At 35.7% G+C, this 19,673-nt stretch overlaps 2 protein-coding genes across 4 annotated transcripts; one reads left to right on the top strand and one right to left on the bottom strand.

Annotated features, from left to right (window-relative positions):
* Window positions 1–217: 217 nt before the first annotated feature.
* LOC306883264 (short coiled-coil protein B) lies at window positions 218–4,364 on the top strand. Of its 3 annotated transcripts, XM_079438402.1 has the most exons (5): window positions 218–297; window positions 669–761; window positions 1,732–1,812; window positions 1,933–2,071; window positions 2,967–4,364. In XM_079438402.1, exons 2-5 carry the CDS (start codon window positions 743–745, stop codon window positions 3,007–3,009), a joined length of 282 nt encoding a protein of 93 aa, XP_079294528.1. In that variant the 5' UTR covers window positions 218–297; window positions 669–742; the 3' UTR covers window positions 3,010–4,364. The 3 variants fall into 3 exon arrangements, with proteins under 3 accessions (XP_079294528.1, XP_079294530.1, XP_079294529.1); XM_079438404.1 differs by lacking the exon at window positions 2,967–4,364 and having other exon boundaries at window positions 232–305; window positions 1,933–2,744; XM_079438403.1 differs by lacking the exon at window positions 2,967–4,364 and having other exon boundaries at window positions 241–297; window positions 1,933–2,744.
* LOC306883263 (alpha-1,3-mannosyl-glycoprotein 4-beta-N-acetylglucosaminyltransferase B-like) lies at window positions 2,448–18,964 on the bottom strand. The gene is made up of 15 exons (XM_079438401.1): window positions 18,643–18,964; window positions 17,491–17,643; window positions 17,286–17,417; window positions 14,868–15,001; window positions 13,997–14,043; window positions 13,803–13,916; window positions 13,648–13,723; window positions 13,445–13,559; window positions 12,823–12,953; window positions 12,601–12,708; window positions 10,989–11,182; window positions 7,955–8,033; window positions 6,548–6,623; window positions 4,831–4,943; window positions 2,448–3,671 (listed from the first exon to the last, which is right to left on the bottom strand). Exons 1-15 carry the CDS (start codon window positions 18,725–18,727, stop codon window positions 3,654–3,656), a joined length of 1,575 nt encoding a protein of 524 aa, XP_079294527.1. The 5' UTR covers window positions 18,728–18,964; the 3' UTR covers window positions 2,448–3,653.
* Window positions 18,965–19,673: the final 709 nt, after the last annotated feature.

The raw sequence follows: 19,673 nt of genomic DNA on the forward strand, positions 1-19,673 counted from the left end.
AAAATAAAAAGAATCAAAGAAACAGAAAAGTGGACCAATCGAGTACAAAAAGTGTTGTGTTCTCAGCTTTCTTTCTTTTACTGAGGTCAGATATTCAAGTAATTTTACTTTTTTTTAAAGTTTAAAAATTTGCATTTGTGAATGTAAAAATATTTTAGGAATATAATTAAATGTGTAACAAAACATACATTTCTTTTGTGGGATCTAAAGGGTTAACGCATGATCCATGACGTCAGACTACAGTAGACGTCGCTGAGGTAGTGCTGGACCTCTTCTGCCGGTTTTCACAGTGCAGAGGTTTGGATGTAATTTGCATAATTTATTTTTATTTTGAGTATTTATAGGTGTATACTTTAGAGCGAAGGACATGAACTGTGTTTCAGCTGGGAGTGCATTGTTTGTTTACCTCATCAGCTGTGTGTCAGCTAACGGCAGCTAACTTAAACTGAGTAACTTAACCTTAGCAGCTGTTTTACGATCAAATACGAAACTATTTTGCGCTTTGTTCTGCGTACTTAGGCCATTTACTAAATCACATAAGCTATACAACCACAGTGCACTGGAACAATTACAATGCGCATGCTATTTAGTCAAATATGTAGCGCCTAGCATTGCAGCACCAATGATAAGAGTCCACATTATGAATGAAAGCCTCTGTGTTTTTACAGTTTCCATCAGGCCTTGCCCTCATCCCGAGGTGTTCACAAGAGTCCTGCATTTCAAAACACAAGAGTATTTCGCCATGAACTCTGACATGGATGGTGAGACACTGGGTGGAATCAGCACATCTACAGAGTTTTCTTTTAAATGTTATTGTTAAATATGATCAAATTGAAACTGACAGTTGATAAGTATAGATTCAAAAATACATTATTTAACATACTAAACAACACATTCCCCCCCCCCTTTTCCTTCCAAAAGCAAGTTTTAGATGCATAATATTTTGTAATGTACAGCATTACATTGTAAAGAATGTCTCCATAAATTTTTATTTAACAAATATCAATAACCCAACATATACAAACAATTTATATACACACTACATATTCATACACAGACTAGCAATCTACAAATATGCATACAGATACATACGTACTATAAAAATGACATATTATAAAAATACATATTTACATTTGCATATATAAATGCAATATAAATGGTAAAATTATAATATAAATCATATATATATTCATTATATTATATAGTTTATATATATATATATATATATAATTCTATATTTGGTAATTTATCCACTTTATTTACTTCAGTAAGTAAAAAATAATTAATCTTCAAAGAAACTCACAAATTCAGTTTCTTTTTAAACATTTCTCCTTACCAGTTTAAACACTTGACAGTTTTTTCTGACAAATAATAATATTTAAATTATCTTTTAAATGCATATAAATTCAAATCATTATTATCCTTGATTTCAGGAATATATACCTTTCCTACTAAAATAACATTTTAATAAAGATTTTGTGTATGATCACCCTCAAATTATTTTATTTGAATTCCATGGTAATTAAATGCCAAGTATAGCTAACCCTTTTGCTATGTTCAATCAACAGGCAACAACAAAAAGGCAATACCAAAATAAATGCATAATGTCTTATCTGAACATAATCCTTTTCCATCTTTAGTCATTCATTTCTTTTTTATTAATAGTAAGCTTTAAGGACCTTTCAGTGTCTCTGAGATTGCAAAGTGTGTAATTCTAAATTCATCTTTCAGGTGACATAGAAAATCAGGTGGAGTTGGAGGAGAAGACCAGACTTATAAACCAGGTCCTTGAGTTACAGAATACTCTTGAAGGTAAGTAACCCTCACTGAATGGTTTGTCACATAATGTTAACTAAATGCTGGGTTCTTTAACCTTTTATTATATTATATAACAAGCATTCATTTCTGTCTTTCTCTTTCTCGTTTTGATAGATCTCTCAGCTCGGGTGGACGCAGTAAAAGAAGAAAATCTGAAATTAAAATCAGAGAATCAGGTTCTTGGGCAGTACATTGAGAACCTCATGTCGGCATCTAGCGTGTTTCAGACCACTGACTCCAAGAGCAAACGAAAGTAAGAGGCATCCTCTCTCCCAGAATCCCTTGTGTAGACGGCAACCCCACGCAGATAAACCCTTGCCATATCAGCTCATTTAAACTTTCCAATAAGATTCATTTGATCCTTATGCCACTAAAATGATAAATGTTTACATTTATTTTATCAGTATTGATGTTCTTTAACAACTTTGTTAAACATATTACATTCTAAATCATTTTATAAAGATATTAAGGTGTTAAACTAAGACTGTTTTTTGTAGTTTTTTATGTTCAGAGAGGGTATGATATTAATATTATTTATAATATTTAAAATAGTTTTGTCTCACTAAACAAATTGATAATTGATTAAAAATGTAATATGCATTTTGTATTTGTATTTATTTCATATTTTTGCTTTCTACATGAGGGTACGGCTGTGATGCCATGACAGTTGCTCTCTCCCGCTGAGCTGTTTGTCTGTATCAGCACTCATTATACTCAAGTTGAGAGAAAATATTTTCAGGCTATTCTGATCAGGGAATGAAATTTAGACGCTTTCCTTGGTTTTATCAACAGAAGGGAGTTTTCTGGCATGCGTCACATCTGTGCCCCTGAATATCTCAATGTATTTGTTGTGTTTGAATGTGTAGAATCTTACCATTGTGTGGCATTTGAAAATGCCCGTTTTAATTAAAACAAATATAATTTGCTGTGCTGCGAGTCAGTCTTTAGGCCCCTGTGGTGGTTTGCTTCTCGTTCAGTCACCTCACTTCACCTGGGAATCAAATCTACACATATTCCACCTGAGTTTGGAGGATTGCTCTCGTCAGAGGAGTGAGGAACTGAGTCTCAGAGTAGCGTGGCCTTTTTCTCCTCCACCCTTGCTTTAAATTGTGAATCTGCATCTGAATGTGTGTCTCCCTCTTTCACAGGGTTACCAAAGGTGTTCGGAAGGACAAATCAACTAGTGTTTAAACATGCAGTAAGAGGAAGCAAACCCCGAATTAAAGCTGAAATGTGTACATTTTTATGTTAAACATTTCTGGCTTGATTCATAGGCAGGTTGATGTTCTTAGTAGTGTAATCAGGTCTTATACAGTAACACTGGGCAGGATTATCTGTTTATCTGACCAATGAAAGATGAGGAGGGTTCTTTTTAAATTATTAAAATTAATTTTGCAATTCCACTTGATAATGCTATGGATAAATAAATAAAAATAGAATATGATATGAGCAGAAAAGAACAATGATGCCATGATAAGTTGTAAGTTGGTATTACTGGCATTTATTGATTTATTGACAAAGTCAAATATTTCAATAATTGAGTATATGAAACATTGTCAAATCCCGTATGTGTGGTCCTTTTTTTGCAACACAGAACAATAATTTAAATAAAATAATTTAGAAAAAAAATTCACGGGCCACAATAACAACAGTGTAAACACTTTTTTTTGCTCTCTCTTTGATGAGGAAACATCCTGTAATTCAGTATTATGTTGCACCTCAAGATGGCACAGCAATGACAGTCCTTTCCAGACCAGCAGCATGCGCTGTTGTCCACAGCAGGAGGTACTGCATGTTACAAAGTGGATCAAATTTCTCCTCTCTCCTCAAGCTCATCAAACTTTAATTAATATCTGTCAGAGAAAGAGACGTGACTTTTAAGCAAACCTTAGATACTGTGTCACAGCTGCAAACAAGACTATTGAAAACTATCAGTGGGTTAGAGGATTCACAACAAGGCTGTTCCATTTATAGACAAACAAGACTGATATTTTTATAGTTATTGGTGACTGACTGTGACTACATTGGAAAACATAGTGAGGGTAACTTAATGGCATCTACTGAAATAGCCTCGTGAATGAATTTCCAAGGATTTTGCTAAACATATTCAAACTAGATATCTCTGATGACAGATACACTTGGCCTTTTCATTTTTAAGCATTGCTGGGTTGATCTCCTAACTAAAAAAGTAGGAAACAAATTATTTTCTAAATTACACATTTAAGTAAAAACAGTAATGTTAAAATAAACAGTTGCCATTTTTGTCAATTTACCTGCACTGCTATCATTTATGAATTTAATAATAAAAAGTTAAATTAACAGATTTAAGAAATAAAACAAAAAGGACTAACTAAATTAGTCCAAAAATTGGACTAACTCTTAAAGACCTAATTCATGTTTCTGTATAAAGGCATATAAAAGGCAAGAAATGTGTTGAAACTGAAAAGTGACTTATCAAGCACTGAATGGTCAATAAAATAAAAGATTAAAGTTTTCTGGATATTTTTTTTTTGTAAATCCTTAATAAAAAGAACAATATTGTGGGCAACAAGAAATGTTTAGAGGCTATGTCTGACAAAGTGTTCCTGACAGTGACAATCTACTGCAATGAAACCAGTATTTTGACTGATTTGATTTATAACGAAATGAAACCGTAAGATAATGTTTCACATGGAGGAAACTGCTTTACAAGATTACCTGGTGAATGCTAAAACACCCTAACAAGCCCTACGAGTGCTTTACTGGTTTTACTTTCATTTGATTTACTGTGTTTACTTGCGTTGCGAAACACTTCACAAATGTGCTAAGTAACCACTCTTGCTTTCTGTATTTCCCTGGAGATGTCAACAAAACTGGGTTGGGTGTGTTTTTTTATATCTTCATTGCATTTCTGTGAGTTACAGCTAACTCATGTCAGCATGGCTGAATTAAGTGACTGTTAGCTCAAGAACTTCCCAATTAGGTGAGGCCTGTTTCTAAGGGTTATTTATAGATGCTATGAATGTGGCTCACCTCACTGAGAAGGACCCAGACACCAGAATCAGAATGAACCAAGAGTCGCATGGCTGCTATTTCTCCTAATGCTCCATCCACTTCTCCCTCAGCCACTCCATTCTTGAAAGAACCTAAGAAAACAGGCATTTTTGACATCAAATTAAACAGAAACCACATGACCTCTTTTAATCGACAGATTGCATGACAGGTGCTTTAAACCACATTTTAATGCTGGTTTTCACACTCTCACACATCCTGGTTTCAGACAATGGCCAAGCATGCTCACATTTTTACATAACCACACTTGAGCTCATGTTTCTTACAGCAGTTTGCCCAAAGGGATGAAAACAAAGCAAGTGTGTGTATTACAGATATGCACACTTGCTCAGAGTCTGATAACCTTGTTTGATCATCAACATCCATAAAATACAATGTCATGGTTGATGCGCCATTAAATTAGATCCACAAATCAGTAACGCATGTTTATTACGGAGTTGTCATGAAAAAACATTTTAGTGGTTGATTCTAAAATCAGCTAGATTTCCTGACTCTTAATAAATTGTAATAAAGTTTAGATTTCCGTTTCTTCCAATAACAAGTCCTATACAGCCTTTTTAAAGAATAAAACTGTCTCTCATTCTCAATTTGATTAAAAATCACAATAAAAGCAGTAATATTGTGAAACATCATTACAATTATAATATTTTAAAATATAATTTATTTCTATGATGGAAAAGCTGGATTTTCAGCAGCCATTACTCAAGTCCTCAGTCAATGATAGTTTGGAAATCATTTTAAAATACTGATTTGGTGTTTAGGAATCATTTCTTATTATCATCAATGTTGAAAACAGTACTACTAAATATTTTTGTTGAAACTGAATTGATTCTTTTTTTTATTTGATTAATAGAGATCCAAAAGACTGCAACTGCATTTATTTGAAATACACTTGTATTTCTTTTGTAACTGCCACTTTTGATCAATTGAATGCATACCTGCTGAATAAAAGAATCATTTCTTCCATTTTTCATCCATTCTTCTTGAATGGTACAGTACACAAATTGAAAGTTTTTTGTTTGTGTAAACATGTAATGTTCGTGTAAACGTGTAAACAAGTAATGACTTGAGCTTCAGGGAGTGAGAACCACACTAATTAAGCAAATGAGAGAAACTTTAGAACAATTTCACAAGTCAGAAGTCTTAGTGACCAGCTCAAATGAAAGCACATGTCACAATGAAAAAAACAAAACCCTTTCTTTTGCCAGGTGCTATAGATTCAGTACTGTTTCAAGCAGCATGCTGCATAGTTTCACTACACTCAGTGCTCCACACTAGTGGGAAAAAAATGCAGCCATTCAAGAACTGTTAATGAAACCGACATCACTAATATCATTCAGCTCTTTAATGGAAAAAACAGAACCAATTCTGAACCGGTTTTTGATACCCAAACCTAAAACTAATGTAAACAGACACGTGTTCACAAGCCACACTGGCCATCTCTTTTTAGAGTTTCCTGTAATTATCATGATTGTCACAGCTAGTTTTACAACAACTCATATTAACTAATATCACCACATAGTTTTTTATGATGTATCAAAATATCACTTGCAGTACTTAAAATTCTTAGTTCACTGACAAACAAATGATTGCACTTCATCTATATGTATTTATGCAAAATCTTACAACAGTGACAAAAGGAAAGACAAGAAACAGGAAATTAATGATGGTTGAGTACCTATCTGAACAAAGCCATCGGATAAGGGTTTACAGCAGGCTAATTCTCCTCTAATGACCATCTCTTTCACAGAGTTCTGGAAAACACAGACATGTACCGGTCAACAATTTATACTTCAATGCAAATGAAAAAAAAATAAAAATAGACATATCAGGAAGTATGTACAAAAATACTCGTCTAACAAGTTTGAGGTAAGGTTTGAACAAACACGATCTCAAAGGCTGCAAAGAACACAAATTTGGTTTTGGGTGTCAGTTTTCTGTTGTCTTAGAAGTGTTTACATGGCTAGCATGCACAGGAGCAAGGCCCCATCATGACAAGCAAATGAATACAAATGTACACTTGGGTGTAGTCACATATGTTCTAAGATACAATGCAAGGTCTAAAGCTATGATAATTCCAAAATATTGACAAACTGAATCCGTCCATTTTTCAGGCAGCTTTGGATCTGGAAGTATTTAAGGGATTTCAAGTATTTAAGACATTAAAGCACTTAAGGGATTAAAAAAAAAAACAAACAAAAATTAAAGAGTCATGAAGCAAACCAACCAGTTTTGGGATGAACAACAATAAAAAAAAAGTGAACTTAAAGATTGTGTATTTATATTTTATGAGAGAATTAATTACAGTCCCATAAATCATAACAAATGCCGTAATCAAATAAAAGATATCGACACAATACAAAACTATTAGTGAGTGTATTAAGTAGGGAGACTCAATTACGTCATTTACAATGTTTCATAGGAGAGCGGTCAATACTGAGCTCTTTCTCCCTGATTTGTTGTGATTCTCTGATTGGTTGATCGTTCTCTTCAGGTTTCATGGGTAGTGTAGTCCTTCAACTGGAATTTTTTTTACTGATTCTTCAACAGAACTTCATGGTCTGTCTTCAAAGGTTTACACTACCATTCAAACGTCAGAGTCAGTAAGAGTGTTTAACACTTTTGTTCAAAAAGGATTCAGTAATTGATCAAAAGTGATAAAACAACATTTATTTGAAAATGTGTGTACGGAGCTGTTCTTTTTAATCAAAGAATCCTAAAAATATAGCATCTCAGTTTTGGTACAGCTGATCGCTGTTTTGAACACTGATAATTATATGTTATGAATTGTTTGAGCACCAAATCAGCATTTCAGAAGGTTCTGGATGCTGAAGACTGGAGTAATGGCTGCTGAAATACAGTTTATTTTAAATGTAATACATTTCTCACTATTACTGTATTTTAGAAGAATGCAGCTTTGGTAAGCAAACTTCATTCAAAAACAATACAAAATCATTCTGCTCAAACTTTTGAACAGTAGTGTATATAGACCTTTTCTTTTTTATTGTTGCTCTTGATTTGCTGAAAGTAGATCTGTCACTTTTGAGCGCTATGAATTTTCAAACACTTTTGGCATGACACTTACATTATTAGGGAGCACCTCCACTGTTGTGTTGTAAAACCGGTCACCATTTGTCTCAATATTGCCAGATCGAAAAAAGTACCTAGCAGTTAGTGGAACAAAAATATAAAAACATTAAATCAGTCAATAGAAGTTTCACTGCATGTCCACACATGTCTCTGTTGAAAAATCCAGCATATGCAGTAAAATTATCTGCCAGTGGGGCAAGTAAAATAACCTTGTTTTAAGAATATTTTACTTACCCCACTGGCAGATAATTTTACTTGTTTTAAGCAAAATTGACTTAATTTAGTTTTTTCCCCCTGGAAAAATGTCATTGTGTTTATCTAGTAAAAGTATCTCGATTTAAGAATATTTAGATACTTTGTAAAAAAATACTAAGTAAGATAAACCATTTTTTGCAGTGTAGGACCAGCTTAGGACCAACACATGACCAGCTAAGAACCAGCTAAAACCATCTTATGACCAGCTTAAACCAGCAGCCATGCTTCAAAACATACCGAACCAGCATATGCAGTTTTTTTCAACAGGGGTGTCAACACATTGTTTTTGTTATCTGACTTGAAATGTTTCTAATGCCACAGATGCGGTTGATAGACTTACAAATTACAACATGAATAGGTGGTTTTGTAAGTTACGCATGTAGCTTAAACAATCCATTGTTTTTGTAGCATCAGTGGAATTTGCTTAAGTCAAAGAGTCAGATTTCTCTGGGCTCATTACATCACTCTTTCAAGGGACATATGCACCCATTACCTACAATTTCACGAAGATGGTACTGAGAAAGTTCATATTTCTTTACAAGACCTTCCTCAAATGTCAACTAACCACATTTAGAGCTTAACTTAGTTTTTGGGAAGCTGTAAAATGGAAATTAACTCCTATGTGTGTGCTTAAAGGGAATTTGGAAAGATTGCCGTCACCATGTATTCAGCTCCTAAACAAACATGGCCAGTATAAAATATCCTGCTCAGAGGAACTGAAACAAAAGCCATTGGTTCACATTCTTTCAGCAGGGCAAACTCACTTTAATATAAGAGCGCACAAGCAGACAGCTGGGTACATTTACACTGCCATTGGGTTTTTACTTTTATTTATATATCCACGTAAGGACATACTGTATTTACAATGCACACTATAAGCCGTGGCTGCTGAAAGACAGACTCCCTTAAGCATATCAAGCCATATCGAGTTTACCTCCACAGATAAAGGGATATGTTACCCAAAATATGCCTGTGTGACTTTTTGCAGAGCACAAAGATTTTAAAGGGGTGGTTTATTGCGATTTCACTTTTTTAACGTTAGTGTGTAATGTTGCTGTTTGACCATAAACAATATCTGCAAAGTTACGACGCTGAAAGTTCAATGCAAACGGAGATATTGTCTTTTAAAATTCTGTCAGTTTAATGCCTACAAAAACAACTGGTAAGGGACTACAACGAGTTACTTCCCGCGTCCGATACGTCACGCACCCAGATAAACCCTACCCCCGGGAACAAGCAGCAAAGAGGCCGAGGCCATGCTGCGCTGCTTCAGAGAAGAGGAAGAGAAAACTAGGGGTGCAGGTAAAAATCTATTCATATATGAATCGCGATTCTGTCTTCTAACGATTCTAATGGATGCACAAGTTTCAAAATCAATGTTCTAAAGCAGCAGTTCTTAATACTGTTCCTCGCATCTCCCTGCTCTACACACACTCTGCATCCCTCTCTCTCTCTCTCATTCAGATCAGCTACAACAAACTGTTCCAATTATACACTTATTTTCACATAGATATAAGAAGCGTTATACATGGACGTGCGTGCGGTTGCCGTGTTGTATTACTTTACTTACTAACGTCATTTAGCAGACGCTTTTGTCCAAAGCGACTTACAAAATTAAAGGTATTAAAGGTGCTGTATGTAAGTTTTTGACTCTACTAAAGCATAAAAATACCATCATTTGTTTGCAGATATTTAAGAAACATGCTAAGTTAACATACTTGTTTATCTGAAAAACAATGCTACAGTCAGTTATTCTCCTTTGAATATGTGCATTCCAGTCCGGAATGTCGGTCTGTGTTTTGGTTTGTGAAACCCGCCTACTGCCAGTTTACCCAATTGTATTTCGGCATGCCAGGTTGCAAGTTGGCGGAAAACACAGCGCATTTAATTTCATTTATCATCATGTGCGCTCGTTTCTGTTGGTGTCGTTAATCTGGCAACCTTCGTGTGCATCAAGTCTGAGGAGGAGGCCGGGTGGAAAAAAAACCCTCTCCAATATTTTGAATTTTGACTGCAATACCTAGTTCAACCGCTAAAAAATAAAACTGTTAAAAAATAAAAGCTAACAGAAGCAGCAGCACTTACAAATAACAGTTCATCTAAAAGTAAGATCCAACAACAACAAAAAAAACCCCATACCATTAAAAGCCGTGCTTGCACAGGTTCTGAGCGAACCTCTTCAATATATATCCTCCGAGTCTCATTCGGGCTCAAATTTATAAGCAATATAGATGACGCCATTGTTTACAATACAACCGGAGCACATGCCGCTGAGCTGAGGGGCGGGACGTTCAGACGCGCAGTAGAGGCAGTTTAGCGAATCACAACACACTGGACCAGCTAACCAATCAGAGCCCATCACGTAGGGAGGGGCTTCATAAAACCAGGAAATAATCGGGGCGTTTATCAGAGAAGGGACAGAGAGGTGTGGAATAAAGGTAAATTATGTGAAAAAGAATGCATTTTTTAAAAAACTAATCATGAACACGTTTGACTGCACCCCATAAACACAATCAAGCCTAGAAAAAAAAAAAAAAACAGTCAACCACCCCTTTAAACAACACTGGACTTGACACTGAATAAAAATGGTAACACTTTTCAAAATATACTTTTGAGTTCTGCAAAAGAAAAAGTCTCAGCTTTGGAATGACAAAATAAATGACTGAATTTTCATTTTCTGTTGATACACAAACTGGATATACAAGCTAGAACTTTAGCAAGATTGCCTGTTACACTTTGTGTACTCAAATTAATGTCCTGTACTGGTTTCTCACCCTTTGACAGCTTGAGGTGTGGTAAAAGAAATGAGGATGTAATCTCCTCCTTTAGGAGTGAGGCCCCAGAAGAAATCTTCTCCGTTGTAAGCTCTCTCCAGAGTGTGAGACTGATATTTCTCCAGACTGCTGCGGAGTTCTGCTGGTGGGTTATAGTGGCCTTTGAACAACACTTGATTTCCAAAGTCTTTATCCTGTAATCACATTAAGACACAGACATACACATAAGTGCAATTCCAAAACCTTGCTCGACTTGCTGTATATTGTCTACACACATTTCTAACTGAAATAGAACCTAATAGTGAGTGATTTGGAACACTCTACATAGGCATCATGAGAAGTGCACAAGAAAACTGTGAGAGTCCTGTCACTTCGGCTGGTCTGGCTGTTGATTTAGTGACAGGACCCTGTGTTGTATTGTCCTTGTGTGAGTGTAAAAGTTCAAGGATTGTTCTCCGGGCCCTGCATTCTTTTGTATATGTATTGTGTTTGGGGCTTGGTAACTGGATTCGGACAATCCTGTCTACTTTGGTTTCAGTCCTGGGATCCTGACATTCAGGCTCCGGGCACTTTCGTCTGTCTTGGGTCTTGTTTTCTGTAGAGCACACGCTTATGTTTATATTCATTTGCTGTGTGCTCTTCTGTCTTGAGAATGTGTTTGGTGGTTTTTATGTTATTTTTTTTTTTTTAAAGTTTGAGTACAGTTTGGATGTTCTGCATTTTGGTTCTGTTGCAATACCTGACAAAAACTAGCTAGCTTTCAATTTTTTTTTCTGGACACATTGGGAACTTTGTTTTGCAGCACTTTTAATGGGACTGTTGCTTTAAAATTAGATTAGATTAGATTCAACTTTATTGTCATTGCACATGTAAGGTACAGGGCAACGAAATGCAGTTAGCATCTAACCAGAAGTGCAATAAGCAGAGGTACAGGATATACAGTGCCTACAATATGTTACATATGTACAGAAATATACAGATAAGGCAGTAGTAGTTAAAGGTGGATTGTGTAATTATCTTGGACATTAAAATCCTTCCTCATAGCCCAGTTTACTACATGTAACTCACTGGTTGGATGACTTCCCAAAATAGATAAAAGTAAATGCAAAAGAATAATTAAAAAAAAAAAAAATTGGTGCCATTAGCACACCAGAAATGAGGCACTTCACCTTAAAGATGAATTACATGAGTTGTGTTATTACAAATTTGTAAGTCATTATGGAAATAGAATGTGCTAACATAAACAATGCAAATGTCCTGTTTGCAATGTAGACAAGCTGTTGTCTACCCCAACAGACCTATAGTACTGCTGGGGAAATTAGGTGATCACTATTCTACAAGACATTCATCTTGCATTATACTATTATAGATTTATTCATATTTTGAATAGGTTTTCATTCTTTTATTCCCCCTTTTCATTTTAAATTTAGTTAATGTTTTTTTTTTTTCATTTTTATTAATTTATAAGTGTTTTATTTATTTTTATTTCAGTTTATGTTTTTTAGTTCAAGTAACATTGTTTTTATGGTTTCAGTTTTTGTTAACTAAAACAAGACCTTTAGCACATATACAAATGAAAATCTTCATACACAGAAAAGGAAGTTTGAATTACCTTTAGGTTTTGAATTTTACCAGGCAGTGAGGAATGCAAACCGATATGCTGAAACAGGGAAGGTTTGTAAGCTCTCTTCAATCGGGCCTTCTCACTATTGCAGTGTTTCTAAGTGCAATGAATTATAACAATAAACAATGAAATGTCTTACATCAATCTCACAAATAAATAAATAAACCAAAAAAACTAACAAAAATAAGTAAATATTATATTCAAACTTACTAAATCTTTCTCTGGGTTACACACTTTAACCCACAGGATGTGATCGAGCAGCCAATCAATTGGCTTGTCCTTGTGAAACATCAGGAAGAACTCTACAATCATTGGCAGATCTGATGTGCGGAAAAGCTTGCCTAAAATATGAAAAATGAGCGATATACTCAATTTCATGCTAGGACACAAATAGATTTGGTCATAGTAAACAGTATCTATGGGAGCTGTGAGACACTGACAATGTTCCTTGAAATCTGATGCTACTCTGAGAAAACCTGGTTGATTATTTGAATAAATCAAGAAGATCTGAACTTAATTATTTAAAAGGCAAATATGTAAATAAGAAAATGCTAGCAGAAGCCGTGTTTGTTTTTTTAACAAACAGGGCTCATATTTCCTTCCTTCCTTTTTATTTCTGACCTTCTTGACACTGACAAATAAAAGATATCTCATCGCTACTGTAAAAATAAAGACCATTCATTTGCATTCACAACTAACAATGCACAACTGGTCCAGGTGTACAAATAACATAAGAGCAGACAAATGAAACAACTGATCAAACAGAAATAGTGGGAGAGAAGAGGTTAGAAAAAGACAGGGCATCAGTGAACAGAGAGGACAATACACTAACCAATGAATCCAAGCTGGGAAAACTCCAGGAAAAGCCACTCCTCGGAAAGCACCTGCTCTATATATTTTTTCATGGACTCAAAGAATCCTTGCTTTGCTACAATATCATCCTCAAGCTGAAACACATATGCACAGACTCAGACTGATAAAGGCAACGCAACAAAGAGCTAACAATGAGTTGTATGACAGTGTCTTTGGAATTACCTGGACATAGTATGTGCCCTTAGACTGCGCATACAGCATGAGGAAACTGTAGTCAAGGTTCTGCTTGGTCCTCCATCTATGATCAGTAAAACATGCTTCACAATTAAGACACCATCTATTTTAAGTTTCTTTTGCACAAGAGGTGAATCTCTAACCTGACTCGCTCCTTGGGGTCTCCAAAGGTTTCCTTCAGGTTACTTAAGTCTGGGTAATAGTGAGGAGATGGAGAGATCACCTCTATCACTCCGGAACTGACAGCATCTGGGAGACTACACGGAGTCAAATACAGTGTTAATTGCACAGCGAAACATCTCTAATGAAGCAGATGAGTAAATAACAAAACACTCACTTGGTCTGTACACTCTGTACAACAGCATTCACAAATGTTGCATTTGTCTAAGAGAAGAATGAAAATACTTATCAATGAAAATAAAGAACACTATCGTTCAAAAGTTTGGGATCAGTATGATTTTTAAAAAAGAAATTAATACTTTAAGCATGGATGCATTCAATTGATTACAAGTGACAGTAAATACATTTAAAAGTTTCTATTTCAAACAACTGATGTAGTTTTTTTTCATCAAAAATTGTAACAATTTCTGCAAAAATATTAAGCATCGCAAAAAATTCTAATATGCAACAAATCAGCATCTTTGAAAGATATCTGATGGATCAATGATAATGAAGACTGGAGTAATGGCTGCTGAAATTCAGCTTTGCAATCACAGGAATACATCACATTAACAAATCATACGGATTCCAAACTTCATCGGTAGTGTATATTTTAAATAATTTTTGGGTACATTGATTGAATTAAAGTTTAAAATCAGGAATAAAGACGAATCTGCACACCTTCAGGGCAAAAGTTCAAGATCAGTAGAACAATTATGCATGTTTTGACATTTTTGCTTACAACTAATTGTATTAAACGAGCCCAAAGATTTGCATTAGTTCAGAACAGCCAGAGAAAAGACACCTACATTACTTTATTGTAAACAAAAATCTGTGACAACATTAGGAAGTAGGAACTTTTCTGTGTATACAACACCATCAAAATCCCTGGTTAAAAATCAGACTTAGCAACCCATAATATAAAATGGCTCGACAGGAATGAATTAAGGAATGAACTGATATAGAACCATAAAGTTTAATGCAACCTTACAATAAAGCAGATAAAGCTAGGAGAGATATACGAGAACAAAGAGCAAGTAAATGGTTACCTCGGCAACAAAGACTACAATGACAATATCTTTCCTCTCGGCAGTTGAAAGGTCATATAGGAGAGACTGGAGTGTGTTCACTAGATAACTCTGTTTCTGCCTGTGCACGGTTGGTACTCCTAACACCAGAGACACTGCGTAAACAGTTAAAACCGTGTGTCAGCTTGTCTTCCTATGGTGACTGCATTACGGTGGTTATGTACAGTGCCCTCTATAAGTATTGGAACAGTAAAGACAAAATTGCTCTGTTGGCTGTGGAGTCAAGACATTTGCAAATATGATTAAAAGATGAATATGAGATAAAACTACAGAATGTCACATTTTATTATTAGCTGTTTCAACACATACATGTTTTACCAAATAAAAAGAACAGCACTTTTAGAGTTCATCCCACTCATTGATGTGAGCATAAGTATTGGGACAGTTGAACATAAGGCAGATATAAAAGATTAAAAGCTATTATTTAGTTGCAGATCCCTTGCGCACAATCACAGCAGTGATTCTGTGACCCATAGACATCACCAGACTCTTGGTCTCATCCTTTGAAATACTTTTCCCAGCCTTTAATGCAGCCAATTCCAATTGTTGCTTGTTTTGGGGAGTTTCTGCCTTTACTCTCCTCTTCAGCTGGTGAAATTCATGTTCAATTAGATTTAAATCTGGAGATTGACTTGGGCAATCTAAGACTTTCCTTTTCTTTGTCCTAATGTAAATTCCTTGACTGAACTGGCAGGGTGTTTTGGGTCATTGTCCTGATACAATATGAAGCACTTCCCAATGAATCTGGTGGTATTTTCTTGAATATTGGTAGACAAGATGGTTTTGTACCCTTCCAAATTCATTCTGCTACTGTCATCATACATTAAGTCATCAGTAAAGTTGAGAGGGCCTGTTCCAGAGACAGCCATGCATGCCCATGCCATGACAACACCTCCACCATGCTTTACAGATGAGGCTGTATGCTTGGGATCATTTGCAGTTCCCTTTTTTTCTCCACATTTTTTCTTTCCCATCATTTAGATAAAGGTTCATCTTTGTCTCATCGGTTCATAAACACAGTTCCAAAACTCTTCTGGCTCACCTTTGTGCTTTTTTGCAAACTCTAATCTTGCCTTTCTGTTTTTGGTGCTGGTCAGAGGTTTGCATCTTGCTGTGTAGCATCTGTAATTCTGTGTCAAAGTCTCCTGAGGACAGTAGATTGTCAGAGCATCACCCCGGCTTTCTGGAAGTTGTTGGTGATTTATTTTACAGACACGTCTTTTAGGATTCATTTTCAAAGCTTTTATGATTTGTCTGTCATCAACTACTGTTGTTTTCTCAGCCGATCAGGTCGTTGTTGGTTGCTGGTGTCGCTGGAGGTTTCCAAACTCTTGATTTTCTCCATGCCCTTTGTATTTGCTATAGCTCTAACTGACTTCCTCTTTTCTTTTAGCATCCAATTTGATTGCTTTTCTATCAAAGTCAGCTCCCTCATCTTCATCCTGGTTTGTGTGTGTCATCATCGAATGCAAGATTCAGAATACAGAAGTAATGGATATAACTGATACGACACATTCCCTGATTTTAATATCTGAAGAATTAATGCAACAGGACACAGCTGATCACTTAGAAAGACCTGTGAGGCAACTGTCCCAATACTTATGCTCACATCAGATAGAGGGATGAAACTCTAAAATTGCTGAACTTCTTAGCTGGTAAAACATCTAAGTGTTGAATCACCCAATAATAAAATGTGACATTCTGTAGTTTTGCCTCATATTCATCTTTTAATCATATTTGTAAATGTCTTGACTCCACAGCCAACAGAGCAATTTTGTCTTTACTGTTCCAATACTTATGGAGGGCAGTGTATGTGTAAAGCTATTAGAAACTATAAAACTGACAAAGAAAAATAAACATTATATGTTCAATAATTAAATAAAACATCATATTACAATACATCATGTTCAATTTGCTGGAAAAAGAATAGTGCTAATGTTTCAGCGAAAAGTTTAAGGGCTAATTAGGCTTTCAAATAAAAAGCTGCAACTGTGATGCTTTGCTGCTTTCATAACACTCAGCAGGCAATTGAACAATGCATAAACAATATTTGCAGTGTAACAGCAGCTATAGCTGATTTAAGAGACACATGAAAGAAAAGAGCAAAATGTAGTATGCAAAGAGGTATAGAAAAGAAGGCCAATCAGAATTCAGTATGCAAATATTACAATGATATCTTTGCTTGTGGTTACATTTTGTGGATCGGAGATTTAGATCTTAGCCTCTTATGCAAAGACACACTTGTTTTTTTCCTTAACAGAAGTTTAACACAGTAAGACATCAATATTACTTATGACAAGTATGTTTCAATCAAATTAAATTGCTACATTGCAATCACTGTAACAATACAATCACAAAAAATGATAATGAGAGATAGACCTCCAGTGCGTCGCTGCCCCAGATGAACGATGGGTTTCAGACTGTCCACATGCTCCTTCAGGTGAGGCAAGTAGATGTGCGCATTAGGCTGCAAAGGCAACACGCGCCGAAGGACCTTCTCTTCTAATAAAGCTAAAATAGGAGTTAAAATACTGAATAACTGTACAGACACGAATATTACAGCAAGAAATGTGCTTGGACTCACCTGAGGAGTTGACGATTGTGAGATTCGATGGAGCAATGCTGCGGTTTTGAAGCTGACCAAGCACTTTAAGCAGCTCTTGTGTTAAGACCTCCCCTCGTTGTTCTGCCCGCAGTAAGCTCTCATAGACCAAATGCAGCTGTGATGGCAAATTATCTGATACACAGAGTGCCAGTCATCACTTGATGTTAATTAAAGGGAGGTTTCAGGGCTGAAGACAAGTTAAGTTAAGCCTTGCAACAGCATTTGTGGCATAAGGTTGATCACCACAGACAATAATTAGTTCTAAAAATAATTAGTTTGAAAAAAAGGAAAATCATGGTTCCTAGAGGAACTTATGCACATTTCCATTGTGTGCAATTTATATCAATCATCATGTTTAATTGCAAACCCGTCATATAATTTTAAGGAGGCTTGTAGTGTTTTAGGAAGTTTTGTAATGTTGAATAGATGCAGCGAGATGGTATATACTCATCTCTGTTGATAAGCTGCTAAAGTTCTTCTTTGCCATGATGCATTTCGTTGTTGTTTGGTTTAGGATTTCTTCTAATTCCTACACTGAAACAGGTTTTGTCAATCATATTACCTTTATAATACAATATAATATAGATCATGTTACATTAAGATATTTTGTCAATTTTCTACCGTAAATATATCTAAACTTAACTTTTCTATTAGTAAAATGCATTACTAAGAACTAGAAATGCACAAAATATCTTCATGGAACATGATCTTTACTTAATATCCTAATGATTTTTGGCATAAAATAAATAATTTTGACCCAAACAATGTATTGTTGACTATTACAAATATACCTGCGCTACTTAAGACTGGTTTTGTGGTCCAGGGTCACACAAATGGAAAGCATTCCTGCAATACTGGTTTGTTCGGAGTACAGGAAGGTGGTATTGCACGTCTGACAGGTTGACAACTGATTGAGGACTAACTAAAGAACAATCTAACTAACTAAACATGGCATGTCATAGAATCTCTCAAAAATTCATCTCTCAACTCCAAGTCCAAAATGTCAGTACATAAACTACAGTACATAGTCAAACATTAAACACAAGAAAACTGTTAATAAATGCAAATTCCGAAAAAAAAAAAACAATCCAAATATTTCATAGGCCATCCTCACAGGCTGATCATGCTCACCTGACTTTGATGTGTGCCAGGAGGTTAACATCAACACACATACAACACCCGCGAAGAAGAAAAGTTTGCCATGCCAGGACCTCATCTCATCTCAGTCCACAGAAATACTAGAATACTCGTATACTACCAAGCAGGCAAAATCCTCAAGATATAACTAGTAAGAAAGGTTAGTTGCTGTTTCTTTCCCGATGAACTGGAAAAATGTCACAATTTGACAAAAGAAATGCATGCTACTTTCTGAGATAAGGCCAGCAACAGGTACGGTCCCGAAGCGTGTTGTTAGCTGATGCCTTGATGCCACACGAGGAACTTCGCTGGAATCCACTCACACCACCAAACCGTAGCAGCTCCATCCTCCACCTGTCCAGCTCATGAATATTCATCCAGGCGATGCATATTCACGACCACGCGGCTGACTGTAGTGTAGTAGCCTACTCATGTTTACACATTGCGTTTGAACGTCTGTCAGATTATTTTTTCCCCCCCTCTCTTTCTATTAGTCTCAGATTTTGATATGGCAATATTATGTGTAGGCTATCTGCTTCAATATAAAGTAGTTTAGAATTATCCCGTGAACTGTAAATTAATGTCAAGCCCAAAGAGCGCCATTACAATCTAGGCCTGCCTAAACGTTATTTATTACGATAAAACATTATATTTTTCAAGTAATAACAAGACAAGAGAACCTTCTCTTTCAGTTCTCCTATTTTATAGTGTGATCATGGAACTGGTCACAGTCAGATATTGGTTTGGTTTAAACTGGTCTACCAGTTTCTCGGAGCTGTTCTTCATCTGAGAAATTTAATTTAATGGTGACTGTCATGAATGACGGTCATATATATTAGGAATGATCTGGGCTGCGTTTCCCAAAAGCATCGTAAGCCTAAATTGATCGTGGTTTCAATGGGTCTACGATGTACTTACGATGCTTTTGGGAAATGCAGCCCTGGAGCTTTCTGACTCCGTGAAGGATTTTATGTGGAAACAGTGACACCTAGGGGGGCAATCCCTAACAACACTGAACGTGAACC

This window comes from Barbus barbus (assembly GCF_936440315.1).
Source record: "Barbus barbus genome assembly, chromosome: 17".
NCBI lineage: Eukaryota > Metazoa > Chordata > Actinopteri > Cypriniformes > Cyprinidae > Barbus > Barbus barbus.